Source organism: Antedon mediterranea, chromosome 11 (genome assembly GCF_964355755.1).
Source record: "Antedon mediterranea chromosome 11, ecAntMedi1.1, whole genome shotgun sequence".
NCBI classification, from domain to species: domain Eukaryota; kingdom Metazoa; phylum Echinodermata; class Crinoidea; order Comatulida; family Antedonidae; genus Antedon; species Antedon mediterranea.
This window is the reverse complement of record NC_092680.1, coordinates 7395463-7415662: the sequence shown is the minus strand read 5'-3', so window position 1 is coordinate 7415662 and position 20200 is coordinate 7395463. Positions and strand designations below refer to the sequence as shown.

At 31.5% G+C, this 20200-nt stretch overlaps 1 protein-coding gene across 5 annotated transcripts in view; it reads left to right on the top strand.

Annotated features, from left to right (window-relative positions):
* The window catches only part of LOC140063164 (ras GTPase-activating-like protein IQGAP1), an 81415-nt gene extending 69760 nt beyond the window's left edge, over positions 1 to 11655 (top strand). For all 5 annotated transcript variants that reach the window (XM_072109635.1, XM_072109633.1, XM_072109634.1 and 2 more), the window contains 7 exons: positions 126 to 213; positions 332 to 438; positions 2712 to 2826; positions 3165 to 3331; positions 9441 to 9545; positions 9971 to 10079; positions 10171 to 11655. In XM_072109635.1, the coding sequence (XP_071965736.1) occupies positions 126 to 213; positions 332 to 438; positions 2712 to 2826; positions 3165 to 3331; positions 9441 to 9545; positions 9971 to 10079; positions 10171 to 10284 (805 nt within the window). In that variant the 3' untranslated portion in view covers positions 10285 to 11655. The remainder of the gene's footprint in view (positions 1 to 125; positions 214 to 331; positions 439 to 2711; positions 2827 to 3164; positions 3332 to 9440; positions 9546 to 9970; positions 10080 to 10170) is intronic.
* Positions 11656 to 20200: the final 8545 nt, after the last annotated feature.

Below are 20200 nucleotides of genomic sequence, written 5' to 3'. Positions count from 1 at the left end.
TATACAATTCGATAGGAAAATTTGGACAACAAACATTGCTGAATGTTTGCATGAGCCTGTGACTTAGGAATACTGCCACATATAAACCATCGTGAGCATTATTTAAGGTTTTTTTTCTTTGGCAGGACCAAAAGGCTCTTAGTGGATGTTATTCGAGTTCAACCAGGAGAAACTGTTCCACAGGTGCTTAAGACACCTGCAACTGAAGAGCAGGTTAGATTTTCACATTTGGATTTAGAGTCTGGTTTAATCAACCTAAATCATTTTAAATTTGTTTATATATTTATAAACCAAGGAAAAAATTCTCAACATTCAATGAATTGTTTCACAGGAAGATGAACATATTGCACTAGTAAGCAAACGAGTAAAACAAGATGAAAAAGCAACAAAAGATGACGATAAATTACAACGTACAATGTCTGTACTCCACGATAGCAAGTGAGTTTTTTTTATATACACTTAACTTGTCTTTCCATTGGTTTGGATAGAACTTGTCTTTCCATTGGTTTGGATAGAACTTGTCTTTCCATTGGTTTGGATAGAACTTGTCTTTCCATTGGTTTGGATAGAACTTGTCTTTCCATTGGTTTGGATAGAACTTGTCTTTCCATTGGTTTGGATAGAACTTGTCTTTCCATTGGTTTGGATAGAACTTGTCTTTCAATTGGTTTGGATAGAACTTGTCTTTCCATTGCTTTGGATAGAACTTGTCTTTCCTTTGCTTTGGATAGAACTTGTCTTTCCATTGGTTTGGATAGAACTTGTCTTTCAATTGGTTTGGATAGAACTTGTCTCACCATTGCTTTGGATAGAACTTGTCTTTCCATTGGTTTGGATAGAACTTGTCTTTCCATTGGTTTGGATAGAACTTGTCTTTCCTTTGCTTTGGATAGAACTTGTCTCACCATTGGTTTGGATAGAACTTGTCTCACCATTGCTTTGGATAGAACTTGTCTTTCCATTGCTTTGGATAGAACTTGTCTTTCCATTGGTTTGGATAGAACTTGTCTTTCCATTGGTTTGGATAGAACTTGTCATTCCATTTGGTTTGGATAGAACTTGTCTTTCCATTGGTTTGGATAGAACTTGTCTTTCCTTTGCTTTGGATAGAACTTGTCTCACCATTGGTTTGGATAGAACTTGTCTCACCATTGCTTTGGATAGAACTTGTCTCACCATTGGTTTGGATAGAACTTGTCTTTCCTTTGCTTTGGATAGAACTTGTCTCACCATTGGTTTGGATAGAACTTGTCTCACCATTGCTTTGGATAGAACTTGTCTTTCCATTGCTTTGGATAGAACTTGTCTTTCCATTTGGTTTGGATAGAACTTGTCTTTCCATTGGTTTGAATAGAATTTGTCTTTCCATTGGTATGGATAGAACTTGTCATTCCATTTGGTTTGGATAGAACTTGTCTTTCCATTGGTTTGGATAGAACTTGTCTTTCCATTGCTTTGGATAGAACTTGTCTTTCCATTGGTTTGGATAGAGCTTGTCTTTCCATTGCTTTGAATAAAACTTGTCTTTCCATTGGTTTGAATAGAACTTGTCTTTCCATTGGTTTGGATAGAACTTGTCATTCCATTGGTTTGGATAGAACTTGTCATTCCATTGGTTTGGATAGAACTTGTCTTTCCATTGGTTTGGATAGAACTTGTCTTTCCATTGGTCTGGATAGAACTTGTCTTTCCATTGGTCTGGATAGAACTTGTCATTCCATTGGTTTGGATAGAACTTGTCTTTCCATTGGTTTGGATAGAACTTGTCTTTCCATTGGTTTGGATATAAAACTTGTCTTTCCATTGGTTTGGATAGAACTTGTCTTTCAATTGGTTTGGATAGAACTTGTCTTTCCTTTGCTTTGGATAGAACTTGTCTTTCCATTGGTTTGGATAGAACTCGTCTTTCCTTTGGTTAAGATAGAACTTTCTTTCAATTGGTTTGGATAGAACTTGTCTTTCCATTGGTTTGGATAGAACTTGTCTTTCCTTTGCTTTGGATAGAACTTGTCTTTCCATTAGTTTGGATAAAACTTGTCTTTCTATTGGTTTGGATAGAACTTGTCTTTCTATTGGTTTGGATAGAACTTGTCTTTTCATTGGTTTGGATAGAACTTGTCTTTTCATTGGTTTGGATAGAACTTATCTTTCCAGTGGTTTGGATAGAACTTGTCTTACCATTGGTTTGGATAGAACTTGTCTTTTCATTGGTTTGGATAGAACTTGTCTTTCCATTGGTTTGGATAGAGCTTGTCTTACCATTGGTTTTGGTAGAACTTGTCTTTCCATTGGTTTGGATAGAACTTGTCTTTCCATTGCTTTGGATAGAACTTGTCTTTCCATTTGGTTTGGATAGAACTTGTCTTTCCATTGGTTTGGATAGAGCTTGTCTTACCATTGGTTTGAATAGAACTTGTCTTTCTATTGGTTTGGATAGAACTTGTCTTACCATTGGTTTGGATAGAACTTGTCTTTCCATAGGTTTGGATAGAACTCCTGTACACAGAAACAAGACTCCCTGAATAATCAATATTCTCCCAAATACTTTCCCATACATTTGGTACAGCCCAATGGTGCCTGCCTTTGGGAGAGTTTATTCTAATGTTTTCTGAAAGAAAGACAGGATTATTTCGTTGATTTGATATCATAGCCTTAACTGAAATGCTGTGATTCTGTCTATTATATTCATATTTACTCTTTGTTATTCACAGATTACCGTTAGAATCAATTAAGAGGAAAATTGAAAAGAACCTGGCAACTCTAGAGGAGGCTAAACATGTTTCATCAAGTGATAACTACCAAGCCATGGTGACTTCAATCGCTCATGTGAGTCACTTGATATCTAGTGGTGTCTGTCAATTTCATTGTATTGTTTTATGTAAAGATGTATACATATATATATTTATATTTATATAACAAAAATGTGGCAAGTGATTATGATTCAGTTATGAACAGTGTGGAAGATGATAATATAATTTTGTTTTAATTTGGACACTGTTGGTTTGAAATGAATTAACTATCTTGTCTTGCTACCTTTTAATTCCTAATAGCTATATATTGCTTGCTAAACAGTATATAAGAATATTTTGACTGGCCAATACTGGCAGATACAGGTATCATTTCATTCATTATTCTAGCGTTTTCTTTTTCATGCTTAATTTCAGGATATCCGTAACCAAAGAAGATACCGCAATCAACGAAAACAAGAGTTGTTGAAACTGCGTGCAACTATGAATGGTCTTGAATCAAAGTCAGGATTCTATCAAGAACAGATAGACTTTTATAACAAATACATTGAAACGTGCATGCTGAATCTACAAACAAAAACAAAGTGAGTAATATTTACAGTCCCGAAAGTCTTTATGAATATTCAGTACAGTCCCGACAGTATTCATAAATATTCAGTACAGTCACGACAGTATTCATAAATATTCAGTACAGTCACGACAGTATTCATAAATATTCAGTACAGTCCCGACAGTCTTATAAATATTCAGTACAGTCCCGTCAGTCTTTATGAATATCAAGTACAGTCCTGAGTACTGCAATCCTGACAGTCTTATGAATATTCAGTACAGTCCTGATAGTCTTTATGAATATTCAGTACTGCAATCCTGACAGTCTTTATGAATATTCTGACAGTCTTTATGAATATTCAGTACAGTCCTCATGAATATTCAGTACAGTCCCTACAGTCTCTATGAATATTCAGTAAAGTACTGACAGTCTTTATGAATATTCAGTACAGTCCTGACAGTCTTTATGAATATTCAGTACAGTCCTGATTGTCTCTATGAATATTCAGTACAGTCCTGACAGTCTCTATGAATATTCAGTACAGTCCTGACAGTCTTTATGAATATTCAGTACAGTCCTAACAGTCTTTATGAATATTCAGTACAGTCCTAACAGTCTTTATGAATATTCAGTACAGTCCTAACAGTCTTTATGAATATTCAGTACAGTCCTGACAGTCTCTATGAATATTCAGTACAGTCCTGACAGTCTCTATGAATATTCAGTACAGTCCTAACAGTCTTTATGAATATTCAGTACAGTCCTAACAGTCTTTATGAATATTCAGTACAGTCCTAACAGTCTTTATGAATATTCAGTACAGTACTGACAGTCTCTATGAATATTCAGTACAGTCCTAACAGTCTTTATGAATATTCAGTACAGTCCTAACAGTCTTTATGAATATTCAGTACAGTCCTAACAGTCTTTATGAATATTCAGTACAGTCCTAACAGTCTCTATGAATATTCAGTACAGTCCTAACAGTCTTTATGAATATTCAGTACAGTCCTGACAGTCTTTATGAATATTCAGTACAGTCCTAACAGTCTCTATGAATATTCAGTACAGTCCTGACAGTCTTTATGAATATTCAGTACAGTACTAACAGTCTTTATGAATATTCAGTACAGTCCTGATAGTCTTTATGAATATTCAGTACAGTACTGACAGTCTCTATGAATATTCAGTACAGTCCCTACAGTCTCTATGAATATTCAGTACAGTCCTGACAGTCTTTATGAATATTCAGTACAGTCCTGACAGTCTCTATGAATATTCAGTACAGTCCTGACAGTCTCTATGAATATTCAGTACAGTCCTGACAGTCTCTATGAATATTCAGTACAGTCCTAACAGTCTTTATGAATATTCAGTACAGTCCTAACAGTCTTTATGAATATTCAGTACAGTCCTAACAGTCTCTATGAATATTCAGTACAGTCCTGAATGTCTCTATGAATATTCAGTACAGTCCTAACAGTCTCTATGAATATTCAGTTCAGTCCTAACAGTCTTTATGAATATTCAGTACAGTCCTAACAGTCTCTATGAATATTCAGTACAGTACTGACAGTCTTTATGAATATTCAGTACAGTCCTAACAGTCTTTATGAATATTCAGTACAGTCCTGACAGTCTTTATGAATATTCAGTACAGTCCTAACAGTCTTTATGAATATTCAGTACAGTCCTAACAGTCTTTATGAATATTCAGTACAGTCCTGACAGTCTCTATGAATATTCAGTACAGTACTGACAGTCTCTATGAATATTCAGTACAGTACTGACAGTCTTTATGAATATTCAGTACAGTCCTAACAGTCTTTATGAATATTCAGTACAGTCCTGACAGTCTTTATGAATATTCAGTACAGTCATAACAGTCTTTATGAATATTCAGTACAGTCCTAACAGTCTTTATGAATATTCAGTACAGTCCTGACAGTCTCTATGAATATTCAGTACAGTCCTGACAGTCTCTATGAATATTCAGTACAGTACTGACAGTCTTTATGAATATTCAGTACAGTCCTAACAGTCTTTATGAATATTCAGTACAGTCCTGACAGTCTTTATGAATATTCAGTACAGTCCTGACAGTCTTTATGAATATTCAGTACAGTCCTAACAGTCTTTATGAATATTCAGTACAGTCCTAACAGTCTTTATGAATATTCAGTACAGTCCTGACAGTCTTTATGAATATTCAGTACAGTCCTAACAGTCTTTATGAATATTCAGTACAGTCCTAACAGTCTTTATGAATATTCAGTACAGTCCTGACAGTCTTTATGAATATTCAGTACAGTCCTGACAGTCTTTATGAATATTCAGTACAGTCCTAACAGTCTTTATGAATATTCAGTACAGTCCTAACAGTCTTTATGAATATTCAGTTCAGTCCTGACAGTCTTTATGAATATTCAGTACAGTCCTGACAGTCTCTATGAATATTCAGTACAGTCCTAACAGTCTTTATGAATATTCAGTACAGTCCTAACAGTCTTTATGAATATTCAGTACAGTCCTAACAGTCTCTATGAATATTCAGTACAGTCCTAACAGTCTTTATGAATATTCAGTACAGTCCTAACAGTCTCTATGAATATTCAGTACAGTCCTAACAGTCTTTATGAATATTCAGTACAGTCCTAACAGTCTTTATGAATATTCAGTACAGTCCTGATAGTCTTTATGAATATTCAGTACAGTACTGACAGTCTTTATGAATATTCAGTACAGTCCTAACAGTCTCTATAAATATTCAGTACAGTCCTGACAGTCTTTATGAATATTCAGTACAGTACTGACAGTCTTTATGAATATTCAGTACAGTCCTAACAGTCTCTATGAATATTCAGTACAGTCCTGACAGTCTTTATGAATATTCAGTACAGTCCTAACAGTCTTTATGAATATTCAGTACAGTCCTAACAGTCTTTATGAATATTCAGTACAGTCCTAACAGTCTTTATGAATATTCAGTACAGTCCTAACAGTCTTTATGAATATTCAGTACAGTCCTAACAGTCTTTATGAATATTCAGTACAGTCCTAACAGTCTTTATGAATATTCAGTACAGTCCTGACAGTCTCTATGAATATTCAGTACAGTCCTGACAGTCTCTATGAATATTCAGTACAGTCCTAACAGTCTTTATGAATATTCAGTACAGTCCTAACAGTCTTTATGAATATTCAGTACAGTACTGACAGTCTTTATGAATATTCAGTACAGTCCTAACAGTCTCTATGAATATTCAGTACAGTCCTAACAGTCTTTATGAATATTCAGTACAGTCCTGACAGTCTTTATGAATATTCAGTACAGTCCTAACAGTCTCTATGAATATTCAGTACAGTCCTGACAGTCTTTATGAATATTCAGTACAGTACTAACAGTCTTTATGAATATTCAGTACAGTCCTGATAGTCTTTATGAATATTCAGTACAGTACTGACAGTCTCTATGAATATTCAGTACAGTCCCTACAGTCTCTATGAATATTCAGTACAGTCCTGACAGTCTTTATGAATATTCAGTACAGTCCTGACAGTCTTTATGAATATTCAGTACAGTCCTGACAGTCTTTATGAATATTCAGTACAGTCCTGACAGTCTTTATGAATATTCAGTACAGTCCTGACAGTCTTTATGAATATTCAGTACAGTACTGACAGTCTTTATGAATATTCAGTACAGTCCTGACAGTCTTTATGAATATTCAGTACAGTCCTGACAGTCTTTATGAATATTCAGTACAGTCCTAACAGTCTTTATGAATATTCAGTACAGTCCTGACAGTCTTTATGAATATTCAGTACAGTACTGACAGTCTTTATGAATATTCAGTACAGTCCTAACAGTCTCTATGAATATTCAGTACAGTCCTGACAGTCTTTATGAATATTCAGTACAGTCCTGACAGTCTTTATGAATATTCAGTACAGTCCTAACAGTCTTTATGAATATTCAGTACAGTCCTAACAGTCTTTATGAATATTCAGTACAGTCCTAACAGTCTCTATGAATATTCAGTACAGTCCTAACAGTCTCTATGAATATTCAGTACAGTCCTGACAGTCTTTATGAATATTCAGTACAGTCCTGACAGTCTTTATGAATATTCAGTACAGTCCTAACAGTCTCTATGAATATTCAGTACAGTCCTGACAGTCTTTATGAATATTCAGTACAGTCCTGACAGTCTTTATGAATATTCAGTACAGTCCTGACAGTCTCTATGAATATTCAGTACAGTCCTGACAGTCTTTATGAATATTCAGTACAGTCCTGACAGTCTCTATGAATATTCAGTACAGTCCTGACAGTCTTTATGAATATTCAGTACAGTCCTAACAGTCTCTATGAATATTCAGTACAGTCCTGACAGTCTTTATGAATATTCAGTACAGTCCTGACAGTCTTTATGAATATTCAGTACAGTCCTAACAGTCTCTATGAATATTCAGTACAGTCCTGACAGTCTTTATGAATATTCAGTACAGTCCTGACAGTCTCTATGAATATTCAGTACAGTCCTAACAGTCTCTATGAATATTCAGTACAGTCCTGACAGTCTTTATGAATATTCAGTACAGTCCTGACAGTCTTTATGAATATTCAGTACAGTCCTAACAGTCTCTATGAATATTCAGTACAGTCCTGACAGTCTTTATGAATATTCAGTACAGTCCTGACAGTCTCTATGAATATTCAGTACAGTCCTGACAGTCTTTATGAATATTCAGTACAGTCCTAACAGTCTTTATGAATATTCAGTACAGTCCTAACAGTCTTTATGAATATTCAGTACAGTCCTAACAGTCTTTATGAATATTCAGTACAGTCCTGACAGTCTTTATGAATATTCAGTACAGTCCTAACAGTCTTTATGAATATTCAGTACAGTCCTAACAGTCTTTATGAATATTCAGTACAGTCCTAACAGTCTTTATGAATATTCAGTACAGTCCTGACAGTCTTTATGAATATTCAGTACAGTCCTAACAGTCTCTATGAATATTCAGTACAGTCCTGACAGTCTTTATGAATATTCAGTACAGTCCTGACAGTCTCTATGAATATTCAGTACAGTCCTGACAGTCTCTATGAATATTCAGTACAGTCTTGACAGTCTCTATGAATATTCAGTACAGTCCTGACAGTCTTTATGAATATTCAGTACAGTCCTAACAGTCTTTATGAATATTCAGTACAGTCCTAACAGTCTTTATGAATATTCAGTACAGTCCTAACAGTCTTTATGAATATTCAGTACAGTCCTAACAGTCTTTATGAATATTCAGTACAGTCCTAACAGTCTTTATGAATATTCAGTACAGTCCTAACAGTCTTTATGAATATTCAGTACAGTCCTGACAGTCTTTATGAATATTCAGTACAGTCCTAACAGTCTTTATGAATATTCAGTACAGTCCTAACAGTCTTTATGAATATTCAGTACAGTCCTGACAGTCTTTATGAATATTCAGTACAGTCCTAACAGTCTTTATGAATATTCAGTACAGTCCTAACAGTCTTTATGAATATTCAGTACAGTCCTGACAGTCTTTATGAATATTCAGTACAGTCCTAACAGTCTTTATGAATATTCAGTACAGTCCTAACAGTCTTTATGAATATTCAGTACAGTCCTGATTGTCTTTATGAATATTCAGTACAGTCCTGACAGTCTTTATGAATATTCAGTACAGTCCTAACAGTCTTTATGAATATTCAGTACAGTCCTGATTGTCTTTATGAATATTCAGTACAGTCCTAACAGTCTTTATGAATATTCAGTACAGTCCTGATTGTCTCTATGAATATTCAGTACAGTCCTAACAGTCTTATAAATTAACTTGCCAACATTGCCTCACAAATGGTAACAACTTAAGGAGGAATATACTGTACCACAAAAAATAATTATCCAATATAAAACAAAATACAAAGGCCAGCCCAGGTCACATGAGAGAGGTCACATAACAGAGTTCACCTGTGTAAGCCCTACTGACAATGCTTTCTCTACTGAAAGTTGATGTACTATAGTGATTCTATGTTCAGTTGATAATTATATTATGTATTATCTAATCTAAATACATATAATTGATTAATTTCAAATTGTTTTATTTTAAAGGAAGTCTAAAGAGTCCAAAAAGAAAAATGAGGCAATTAAGTACACAGGTGCTAGACTTCATGAGAAGGGGATCATCTTAGAAATCGAAGGTTTATCAGAAAATCAGTAAGTTTGCATGAATTTTTCTTTAGTTTCCTCTTTTTATATTGATTTATTGAAACCCTACAGCATTTACTGTCATGGATCACCCTCAATACATTTGTTTAAATATGTGTTCATATCACAATCATTAGTAGTAGTTAATGTTTCTGCACATATAATTTTAAATTCTACATTTCTAAAAACAAAACTGAAATGTTGAAAGCTAAAATCTCAGCTTTTTTAAAAATTTTTTCCTTCCTTTGTATTTTTGATTTCAATCAATTCTTCCTGTCCCATGGATATTGACGGGTATTAAAAAATAAATTTGTTGTTGTTGTTGTGAGCACTAAGTTATTTTCTTATCTTTCTTTATTATTTATCTATCATTGTTGTTTATTCATCATAATACTGTTTTAATTTAAATTGATTTGTTTTTTGTTTGTATTTAGATTCAAGAATGTTCTATTTGAAATCTCACCAGTGGCATTAGCCGGTACATTTGAAGTGACCGCCCACTTTCTTGGGGTGAAGATGGACACTGTACAAATTGTATTCTCTGTAAGTATTAATCATATTTTGATTAAATTTAATTTAATAACGGATAAAATATGGTTTCTATCTTTTTATCTATTTTTTTGTTTTTTAACAGGATTTGTTACAGTTACAATATGATGGAGTTGCAGTTATGAAAATGTTCAGTAGGGCAAAGGTCAATGTTAATTTGCTCATTTTCCTCCTCAACAAGAAGTTTTATGGCAAATAGAGGGCGCTAGAGTAGACAAGTTTGTCTTTTTATATTGTCACCAGTGAACATCATTATGTAATATTTATGTATAAATTGTGATATTTGTAAGAAAGAGAACATATATTATTACATTGCTCAAAGCATATACTGTTCTCAAGCGGTGGTTTTTTAATACTTTTTAAGAGAAAAAAAGGATTGATGTTTCTGGTGAAGTAGGCTGGTTTTATTGCAGAATAATATATGGCTTTTGATATGTATTTATACATTGTGAACGTTACGTTATTTGTAATATGTAAATTAAGGAGACTCTGTCTTGTTTGAATGTCGTGAAAGAATGCAGGATTTCATCCAATGATTTACAATTATGTTTATTTGCTATAGTGTAATTTATATACATTCATTGACTAATAAAATTGTATTCGTATAATTCTTTATGATTTAGTTATTATTGTATATAGTGAGATAGTGAAATAGTTTTTGATGAGAAACTTTTGCTTTATTATAATAGCTAGTCAGATTTGACATTTTACATAGATAAATAATTTATAGTTTTCAGTTTATATACAAATGAAATTACTACTTTTATTATCATAAAATAAAGTATATTTATTTTTTTGATAGAGCAAAAAGATGGTTTATTTTACCATAGTGGTAATTATATTAAATAAGTTTTTACAGGTCAATGTTTCTGAGTAAGATCACTGTGGTAAGATGCGACTCATCTCGACTGCCCCAATTGTTATAAATTGCGACAAATGTGATATTTATCAATTTGGAAACTTTGTGCTAAACAGAAAATCTGTTGGGATACTTCTTTCATTAAAATACTGTAGTAAATGTTAATTAACTTTAACTGAACAAGCTTGTTTGTTGAGTGCTAACTAAAAGCCCAATTATTTTTATGTAACCCATCATTTGTTAATTCTTATTTTGTGGAAGATCATCATCAAAAACTTATTAGAATATGTTCTCTATTTGGCATAGATTAGTTTTTATTGTAATTAAAATTCCCAATATATCTAAAATATTTATTAATTTGATTTGATCATATTGTATTACACATTGTTCATTGTCCAAAAATCTATGCAGATATAAGGTCTTCCATCGTTAGATTTAGTTTCACTTTAAATTATGTTTACACTGTCTGTACACATTTGATCATTGATTGTTTTGGTGCCAAGTTTTATTTCTTTGACATTTCTGAACCGTAATTTAATTAACAAATTTTAGATGACATATTATTTATATAGAAAGAGGTAATTATATATTTGCATTTTCTTTTCTTTTATCTGTAGTTTCTAATTTTATTATACATATTGCATTCTTCTATTGATTTCTTAATGTACTGTGAAATGCTTCTGTTTGCCTGCCCATAATTTTTTATGGTAAAAAAAAATCATGAAACATATTGGTATCTGTACTTTATTTAAAATATGCTAACATATGATGTTGTAGGACCATGTACTATAGTACAGGGAAATTTTTAAAAAATAGCGAAATTTTGACCCCTATAATTTTTGGACATAACTAGTTACTATATCATAATTGACATGCGCAGAATCAAATAATGTGTTCTGCGTATGTCAATTATGATATGGAAACTAGTTATGTCGAAAAATAAAAAGGTTGAAATTTGGTTTTGAAAGAATCCATGTACTATAGTACAGGGAAATTTTTAAAAAATAGCGAAATTTTGACCCCTATAATTTTTGGACATAACTAGTTACTATATCATAATTGACATGCGCAGAATCAAATAATGTGTTCTGCGTATGTCAATTATGATATGGAAACTAGTTATGTCGAAAAATAAAAAGGTTGAAATTTGGTTTTGAAAGAATCCATGTACTATAGTACAGGGAAATTTTGAAAAAATAGCGAAATTTTGACCCCTATAATTTTTTGACATAACTGGTTACTATATCATAATTGACATGTGCAGAATCAAATAATGTGTTCTGCGCATGTCAATTAAGATATGGAAACTAGTTATATCAAAAAATAAAAAGGTTGAAATTTAGTTTTGAAAAAATCTATGTACTAAAGTACAGAGAAATTTTCAAAAAATAGCGAAATTTTGACCCCTATAATTTTTGGACATAACTGGTTACTATATCATAATTGACATGCGCAGAATCAAATAATGTGTTCTGCGCATGTCAATTATGATATGGAAACTAGTTATGTCGAAAAATAAAAAGGTTGAAATTTGGTTTTGAAAAAATCCATGTACTATAGTACAGGGAAATTTTTAAAAATAGCGAAATTTTAACCCCTATAATTTTTGGACATAACTGGTTACTATATAATAATTGACGAGCGCAGAATCAAATAATGTGTTCTACGCATGTCAATTATGATATGGAAACTAGTTATGTCGAACAATTAAAAGGTTGAAATTTGGTTTTGAAAAAATCCATGTAGGCCTACAGGGAAATTTTTTAAAAATAACGAAATTTTGACCCCTATAATTTTTGGACATAACTGGTTACTATATCATAATTGACATGCGCAGAATCAAATAATGTGTCTTGCGCATGTCAATTAAGATATGGAAACTAGTTATGTCGAAAAATAAAAAGGTTGAAATTTGGTTTTGAAAAAATCCATGTAGGCCTACTATAGTACAGGGAAATTTTCAAAAAATAGCGAAATTTTGACCCCTATAATTTTTGGACATAACTAGTTACTATATCATAATTGACATGCGCAGAATCAAATAATGTGTTCTGCGCATGTCAATTATGATATGGAAACTAGTTATGTCGAAAAATAAAAAGGTTGAAATTTGGTTTTGAAAGAATCCATGTACTATAGTACAGGGAAATTTTCAAAAAATAGCGAAATTTTGACCCCTATAATTTTTGGACATAACTGGTTACTATATCATAATTGACATGTGCAGAATCAAATAATGTGTTCTGGGCATGTCAATTAAGATATGGAAACTAGTTATGTCGAAAAATAAAAAGGTTGAAATTTGGTTTTGAAAAAATCTATGTACTAAAGTACAGGGAAATTTTCAAAAAATAGCGAAATTTTGACCCCTATAATTTTTGGACATAACTGGTTACTATATCATAATTGACAAGCGCAGAATCAAATAATGTGTTCTACGCATGTCAATTATGATATGGAAACTAGTTATGTCGAACAATTAAAAGGTTGAAATTTGGTTTTGAAAAAATCCATGTAGGCCTACAGGGAAATTTTTAAAAAATAACGAAATTTTGACCCCTATAATTTTTGGACATAACTGGTTACTATATCATAATTGACATGCGCAGAATCAAATAATGTGTCTTGCGCATGTCAATTAAGATATGGAAACTAGTTATGTCGAAAAATAAAAAGGTTGAAATTTGGCTTTGAAAAAATCCATGTAGGCCTACTATAGTACAGGGAAATTTTAAAAAAATAGCGAAATTTTGACCCCTATAATTTTTGGACATAATTAGTTACTATATCATAATTGACATGCGCAGAATCAAATAATGTGTTCTGCGCATGTCAATTATGATATGGAAACTAGTTATGTCGAAAAATAAAAAGGTTGAAATTTGGTTTTGAAAAAACCCATGTACTATAGTACAGGGTAAAAAGGTTGAAATTTGGTTTTGAAAAAATCCATGTACTATCAGGGAAATTTTCAAAAAATAGCGAAATTTTGTCCCCTATAATTTTTGGACATAACTGGTTACTATATCATAATTGACATGCGCAGAATCAAATAATGTGTTATGCGCATGTCAATTATGATATGGAAACTAGTTATGTCGAAAAATAAAAAGGTTGAAATTTGGTTTTGAAAAAATCCATGTACTATAGTACAAGGAAATTCTCAAAAAATAGCGAAATTTTGACCCCTATAATTTTTGGACATAACTGGTTACTATATCATAATTGACATGCGCAGAATCAAATAATGTGTTCTGCGCATGTCAATTATGATATGGAAACTAGTTATGTCGAAAAATAAAAAGGTTGAAATTTGGTTTTGAAAAAATCCATGTACTATGGTTAAGGGAAATTTTCAAAAAATAGCAAAATTTTGACCCCTATAATTTTTGGACATAACTGGTTACTATATCATAATTGACATACGCAGAAAAAAAATGTGTTCTGCGCATGTCAATTATGATATGGAAACTAGTTATGTCGAAAAATAAAAAGGTTGAAATTTGGTTTTGAAAAAATCCATGTACTATAGTACAGGGAAATTTTCAAAAAATAACGAAATTTTGACCACTATAATTTTTGGACATAACGGTTACTATATCATAATTTACATGCTCAGAATCAAATAATGTGTTCTGCGCATGTCAATTATGATATAGAAACTAGTTATGTCGAAAAATAAAAAGGTTGAAATTTGGTTTTGAAAAAATCTATGTACTAAAGTACAGGGAAATTTTCAAAAAATAGCGAAATTTTGACCCCTATAATTTTTGGACATAACTGGTTACTATATCATAATTGACATGCGCAGAATCAAATAATGTGTTCTGCGCATGTCAATTATGATATGGAAACTAGTTATGTCGAAAAATAAAAAGGTTGAAATTTGGTTTTGAAAAAATCCATGTACTATAGTACAGGGAAATTTTCAAAAATAGCGAAATTTTAACGACTATAATTTTTGGACATAACTGGTTACTATATAATAATTGACAAGCGCAGAATCAAATAATGTGTTCTACGCATGTCAATTATGATATGGAAACTAGTTATGTCGAACAATTAAAAGGTTGAAATTTGGTTTTGAAAAAATCCATGTAGGCCTACGGGGAAATTTTTAAAAAATAATGAAATTTTGACCCCTATAATTTTTGGACATAACTGGTTACTATATCATAATTGACATGCGCAGAATCAAATAATGTGTCTTGCGCATGTCAATTAAGATATGGAAACTAGTTATGTCGAAAAATAAAAAGGTTGAAATTTGGCTTTGAAAAAATCCATGTAGGCCTACTATAGTACAGGGAAATTTTCAAAAAATAGCGAAATTTTGACCCCTATAATTTTTGGACATAACTAGTTACTATATCATAATTGACATGCGCAGAATCAAATAATGTGTTCTGCGCATGTCAATTATGATATGGAAACTAGTTATGTCGAAAAATAAAAAGGTTGAAATTTGGTTTTGAAAAAACCCATGTACTATAGTACAGGGTAAAAAGGTTGAAATTTGGTTTTGAAAAAATCCATGTACTATCAGGGAAATTTTCAAAAAATAGCGAAATTTTGTCCCCTATAATTTTTGGACATAACTGGTTACTATATCATAATTGACATGCGCAGAATCAAATAATGTGTTATGCGCATGTCAATTATGATATGGAAACTAGTTATGTCGAACAATTAAAAGGTTGAAATTTGGTTTTGAAAAAATCCATGTAGGCCTACAGGGAAATTTTTTTTAAATAACGAAATTTTGACCCCTATAATTTTTGGACATAACTGGTTACTATATCATAATTGACATGCGCAGAATCAAATAATGTGTCTTGCGCATGTCAATTAAGATATGGAAACTAGTTATGTCGAAAAATAAAAAGGTTGAAATTTGGTTTTGAAAAAATCCATGTAGGCCTACTATAGTACAGGGAAATTTTCAAAAAATAGCGAAATTTTGACCCCTATAATTTTTGGACATAACTAGTTACTATATCATAATTGACATGCGCAGAATCAAATAATGTGTTCTGCGCATGTCAATTATGATATGGAAACTAGTTATGTCGAAAAATAAAAAGGTTGAAATTTGGTTTTGAAAGAATCCATGTACTATAGTACAGGGAAATTTTCAAAAAATAGCGAAATTTTGACCCCTATAATTTTTGGACATAACTGGTTACTATATCATAATTGACATGTGCAGAATCAAATAATGTGTTCTGGGCATGTCAATTAAGATATGGAAACTAGTTATGTCGAAAAATAAAAAGGTTGAAATTTGGTTTTGAAAAAATCTATGTACTAAAGTACAGGGAAATTTTCAAAAAATAGCGAAATTTTGACCCCTATAATTTTTGGACATAACTGGTTACTATATCATAATTGACAAGCGCAGAATCAAATAATGTGTTCTACGCATGTCAATTATGATATGGAAACTAGTTATGTCGAACAATTAAAAGGTTGAAATTTGGTTTTGAAAAAATCCATGTAGGCCTACAGGGAAATTTTTAAAAAATAACGAAATTTTGACCCCTATAATTTTTGGACATAACTGGTTACTATATCATAATTGACATGCGCAGAATCAAATAATGTGTCTTGCGCATGTCAATTAAGATATGGAAACTAGTTATGTCGAAAAATAAAAAGGTTGAAATTTGGCTTTGAAAAAATCCATGTAGGCCTACTATAGTACAGGGAAATTTTAAAAAAATAGCGAAATTTTGACCCCTATAATTTTTGGACATAATTAGTTACTATATCATAATTGACATGCGCAGAATCAAATAATGTGTTCTGCGCATGTCAATTATGATATGGAAACTAGTTATGTCGAAAAATAAAAAGGTTGAAATTTGGTTTTGAAAAAACCCATGTACTATAGTACAGGGTAAAAAGGTTGAAATTTGGTTTTGAAAAAATCCATGTAGGCCTACTATCAGGGAAATTTTCAAAAAATAGCGAAATTTTGTCCCCTATAATTTTTGGACATAACTAGTTACTATATCATAATTGACATGCGCAGAATCAAATAATGTGTTCTGCGTATGTCAATTATGATATGGAAACTAGTTATGTCGAAAAATAAAAAGGTTGAAATTTGGTTTTGAAAGAATCCATGTACTATAGTACAGGGAAATTTTTAAAAAATAGCGAAATTTTGACCCCTATAATTTTTGGACATAACTAGTTACTATATCATAATTGACATGCGCAGAATCAAATAATGTGTTCTGCGTATGTCAATTATGATATGGAAACTAGTTATGTCGAAAAATAAAAAGGTTGAAATTTGGTTTTGAAAGAATCCATGTACTATAGTACAGGGAAATTTTGAAAAAATAGCGAAATTTTGACCCCTATAATTTTTTGACATAACTGGTTACTATATCATAATTGACATGTGCAGAATCAAATAATGTGTTCTGCGCATGTCAATTAAGATATGGAAACTAGTTATATCAAAAAATAAAAAGGTTGAAATTTAGTTTTGAAAAAATCTATGTACTAAAGTACAGAGAAATTTTCAAAAAATAGCGAAATTTTGACCCCTATAATTTTTGGACATAACTGGTTACTATATCATAATTGACATGCGCAGAATCAAATAATGTGTTCTGCGCATGTCAATTATGATATGGAAACTAGTTATGTCGAAAAATAAAAAGGTTGAAATTTGGTTTTGAAAAAATCCATGTACTATAGTACAGGGAAATTTTTAAAAATAGCGAAATTTTAACCCCTATAATTTTTGGACATAACTGGTTACTATATAATAATTGACGAGCGCAGAATCAAATAATGTGTTCTACGCATGTCAATTATGATATGGAAACTAGTTATGTCGAACAATTAAAAGGTTGAAATTTGGTTTTGAAAAAATCCATGTAGGCCTACAGGGAAATTTTTTAAAAATAACGAAATTTTGACCCCTATAATTTTTGGACATAACTGGTTACTATATCATAATTGACATGCGCAGAATCAAATAATGTGTCTTGCGCATGTCAATTAAGATATGGAAACTAGTTATGTCGAAAAATAAAAAGGTTGAAATTTGGTTTTGAAAAAATCCATGTAGGCCTACTATAGTACAGGGAAATTTTCAAAAAATAGCGAAATTTTGACCCCTATAATTTTTGGACATAACTAGTTACTATATCATAATTGACATGCGCAGAATCAAATAATGTGTTCTGCGCATGTCAATTATGATATGGAAACTAGTTATGTCGAAAAATAAAAAGGTTGAAATTTGGTTTTGAAAGAATCCATGTACTATAGTACAGGGAAATTTTCAAAAAATAGCGAAATTTTGACCCCTATAATTTTTGGACATAACTGGTTACTATATCATAATTGACATGTGCAGAATCAAATAATGTGTTCTGGGCATGTCAATTAAGATATGGAAACTAGTTATGTCGAAAAATAAAAAGGTTGAAATTTGGTTTTGAAAAAATCTATGTACTAAAGTACAGGGAAATTTTCAAAAAATAGCGAAATTTTGACCCCTATAATTTTTGGACATAACTGGTTACTATATCATAATTGACAAGCGCAGAATCAAATAATGTGTTCTACGCATGTCAATTATGATATGGAAACTAGTTATGTCGAACAATTAAAAGGTTGAAATTTGGTTTTGAAAAAATCCATGTAGGCCTACAGGGAAATTTTTAAAAAATAACGAAATTTTGACCCCTATAATTTTTGGACATAACTGGTTACTATATCATAATTGACATGCGCAGAATCAAATAATGTGTCTTGCGCATGTCAATTAAGATATGGAAACTAGTTATGTCGAAAAATAAAAAGGTTGAAATTTGGCTTTGAAAAAATCCATGTAGGCCTACTATAGTACAGGGAAATTTTAAAAAAATAGCGAAATTTTGACCCCTATAATTTTTGGACATAATTAGTTACTATATCATAATTGACATGCGCAGAATCAAATAATGTGTTCTGCGCATGTCAATTATGATATGGAAACTAGTTATGTCGAAAAATAAAAAGGTTGAAATTTGGTTTTGAAAAAACCCATGTACTATAGTACAGGGTAAAAAGGTTGAAATTTGGTTTTGAAAAAATCCATGTACTATCAGGGAAATTTTCAAAAAATAGCGAAATTTTGTCCCCTATAATTTTTGGACATAACTGGTTACTATATCATAATTGACATGCGCAGAATCAAATAATGTGTTATGCGCATGTCAATTATGATATGGAAACTAGTTATGTCGAAAAATAAAAAGGTTGAAATTTGGTTTTGAAAAAATCCATGTACTATAGTACAAGGAAATTCTCAAAAAATAGCGAAATTTTGACCCCTATAATTTTTGGACATAACTGGTTACTATATCATAATTGACATGCGCAGAATCAAATAATGTGTTCTGCGCATGTCAATTATGATATGGAAACTAGTTATGTCGAAAAATAAAAAGGTTGAAATTTGGTTTTGAAAAAATCCATGTACTATGGTTAAGGGAAATTTTCAAAAAATAGCAAAATTTTGACCCCTATAATTTTTGGACATAACTGGTTACTATATCATAATTGACATACGCAGAAAAAAAATGTGTTCTGCGCATGTCAATTATGATATGGAAACTAGTTATGTCGAAAAATAAAAAGGTTGAAATTTGGTTTTGAAAAAATCCATGTACTATAGTACAGGGAAATTTTCAAAAAATAACGAAATTTTGACCACTATAATTTTTGGACATAACGGTTACTATATCATAATTTACATGCTCAGAATCAAATAATGTGTTCTGCGCATGTCAATTATGATATAGAAACTAGTTATGTCGAAAAATAAAAAGGTTGAAATTTGGTTTTGAAAAAATCTATGTACTAAAGTACAGGGAAATTTTCAAAAAATAGCGAAATTTTGACCCCTATAATTTTTGGACATAACTGGTTACTATATCATAATTGACATGCGCAGAATCAAATAATGTGTTCTGCGCATGTCAATTATGATATGGAAACTAGTTATGTCGAAAAATAAAAAGGTTGAAATTTGGTTTTGAAAAAATCCATGTACTATAGTACAGGGAAATTTTCAAAAATAGCGAAATTTTAACGACTATAATTTTTGGACATAACTGGTTACTATATAATAATTGACAAGCGCAGAATCAAATAATGTGTTCTACGCATGTCAATTATGATATGGAAACTAGTTATGTCGAACAATTAAAAGGTTGAAATTTGGTTTTGAAAAAATCCATGTAGG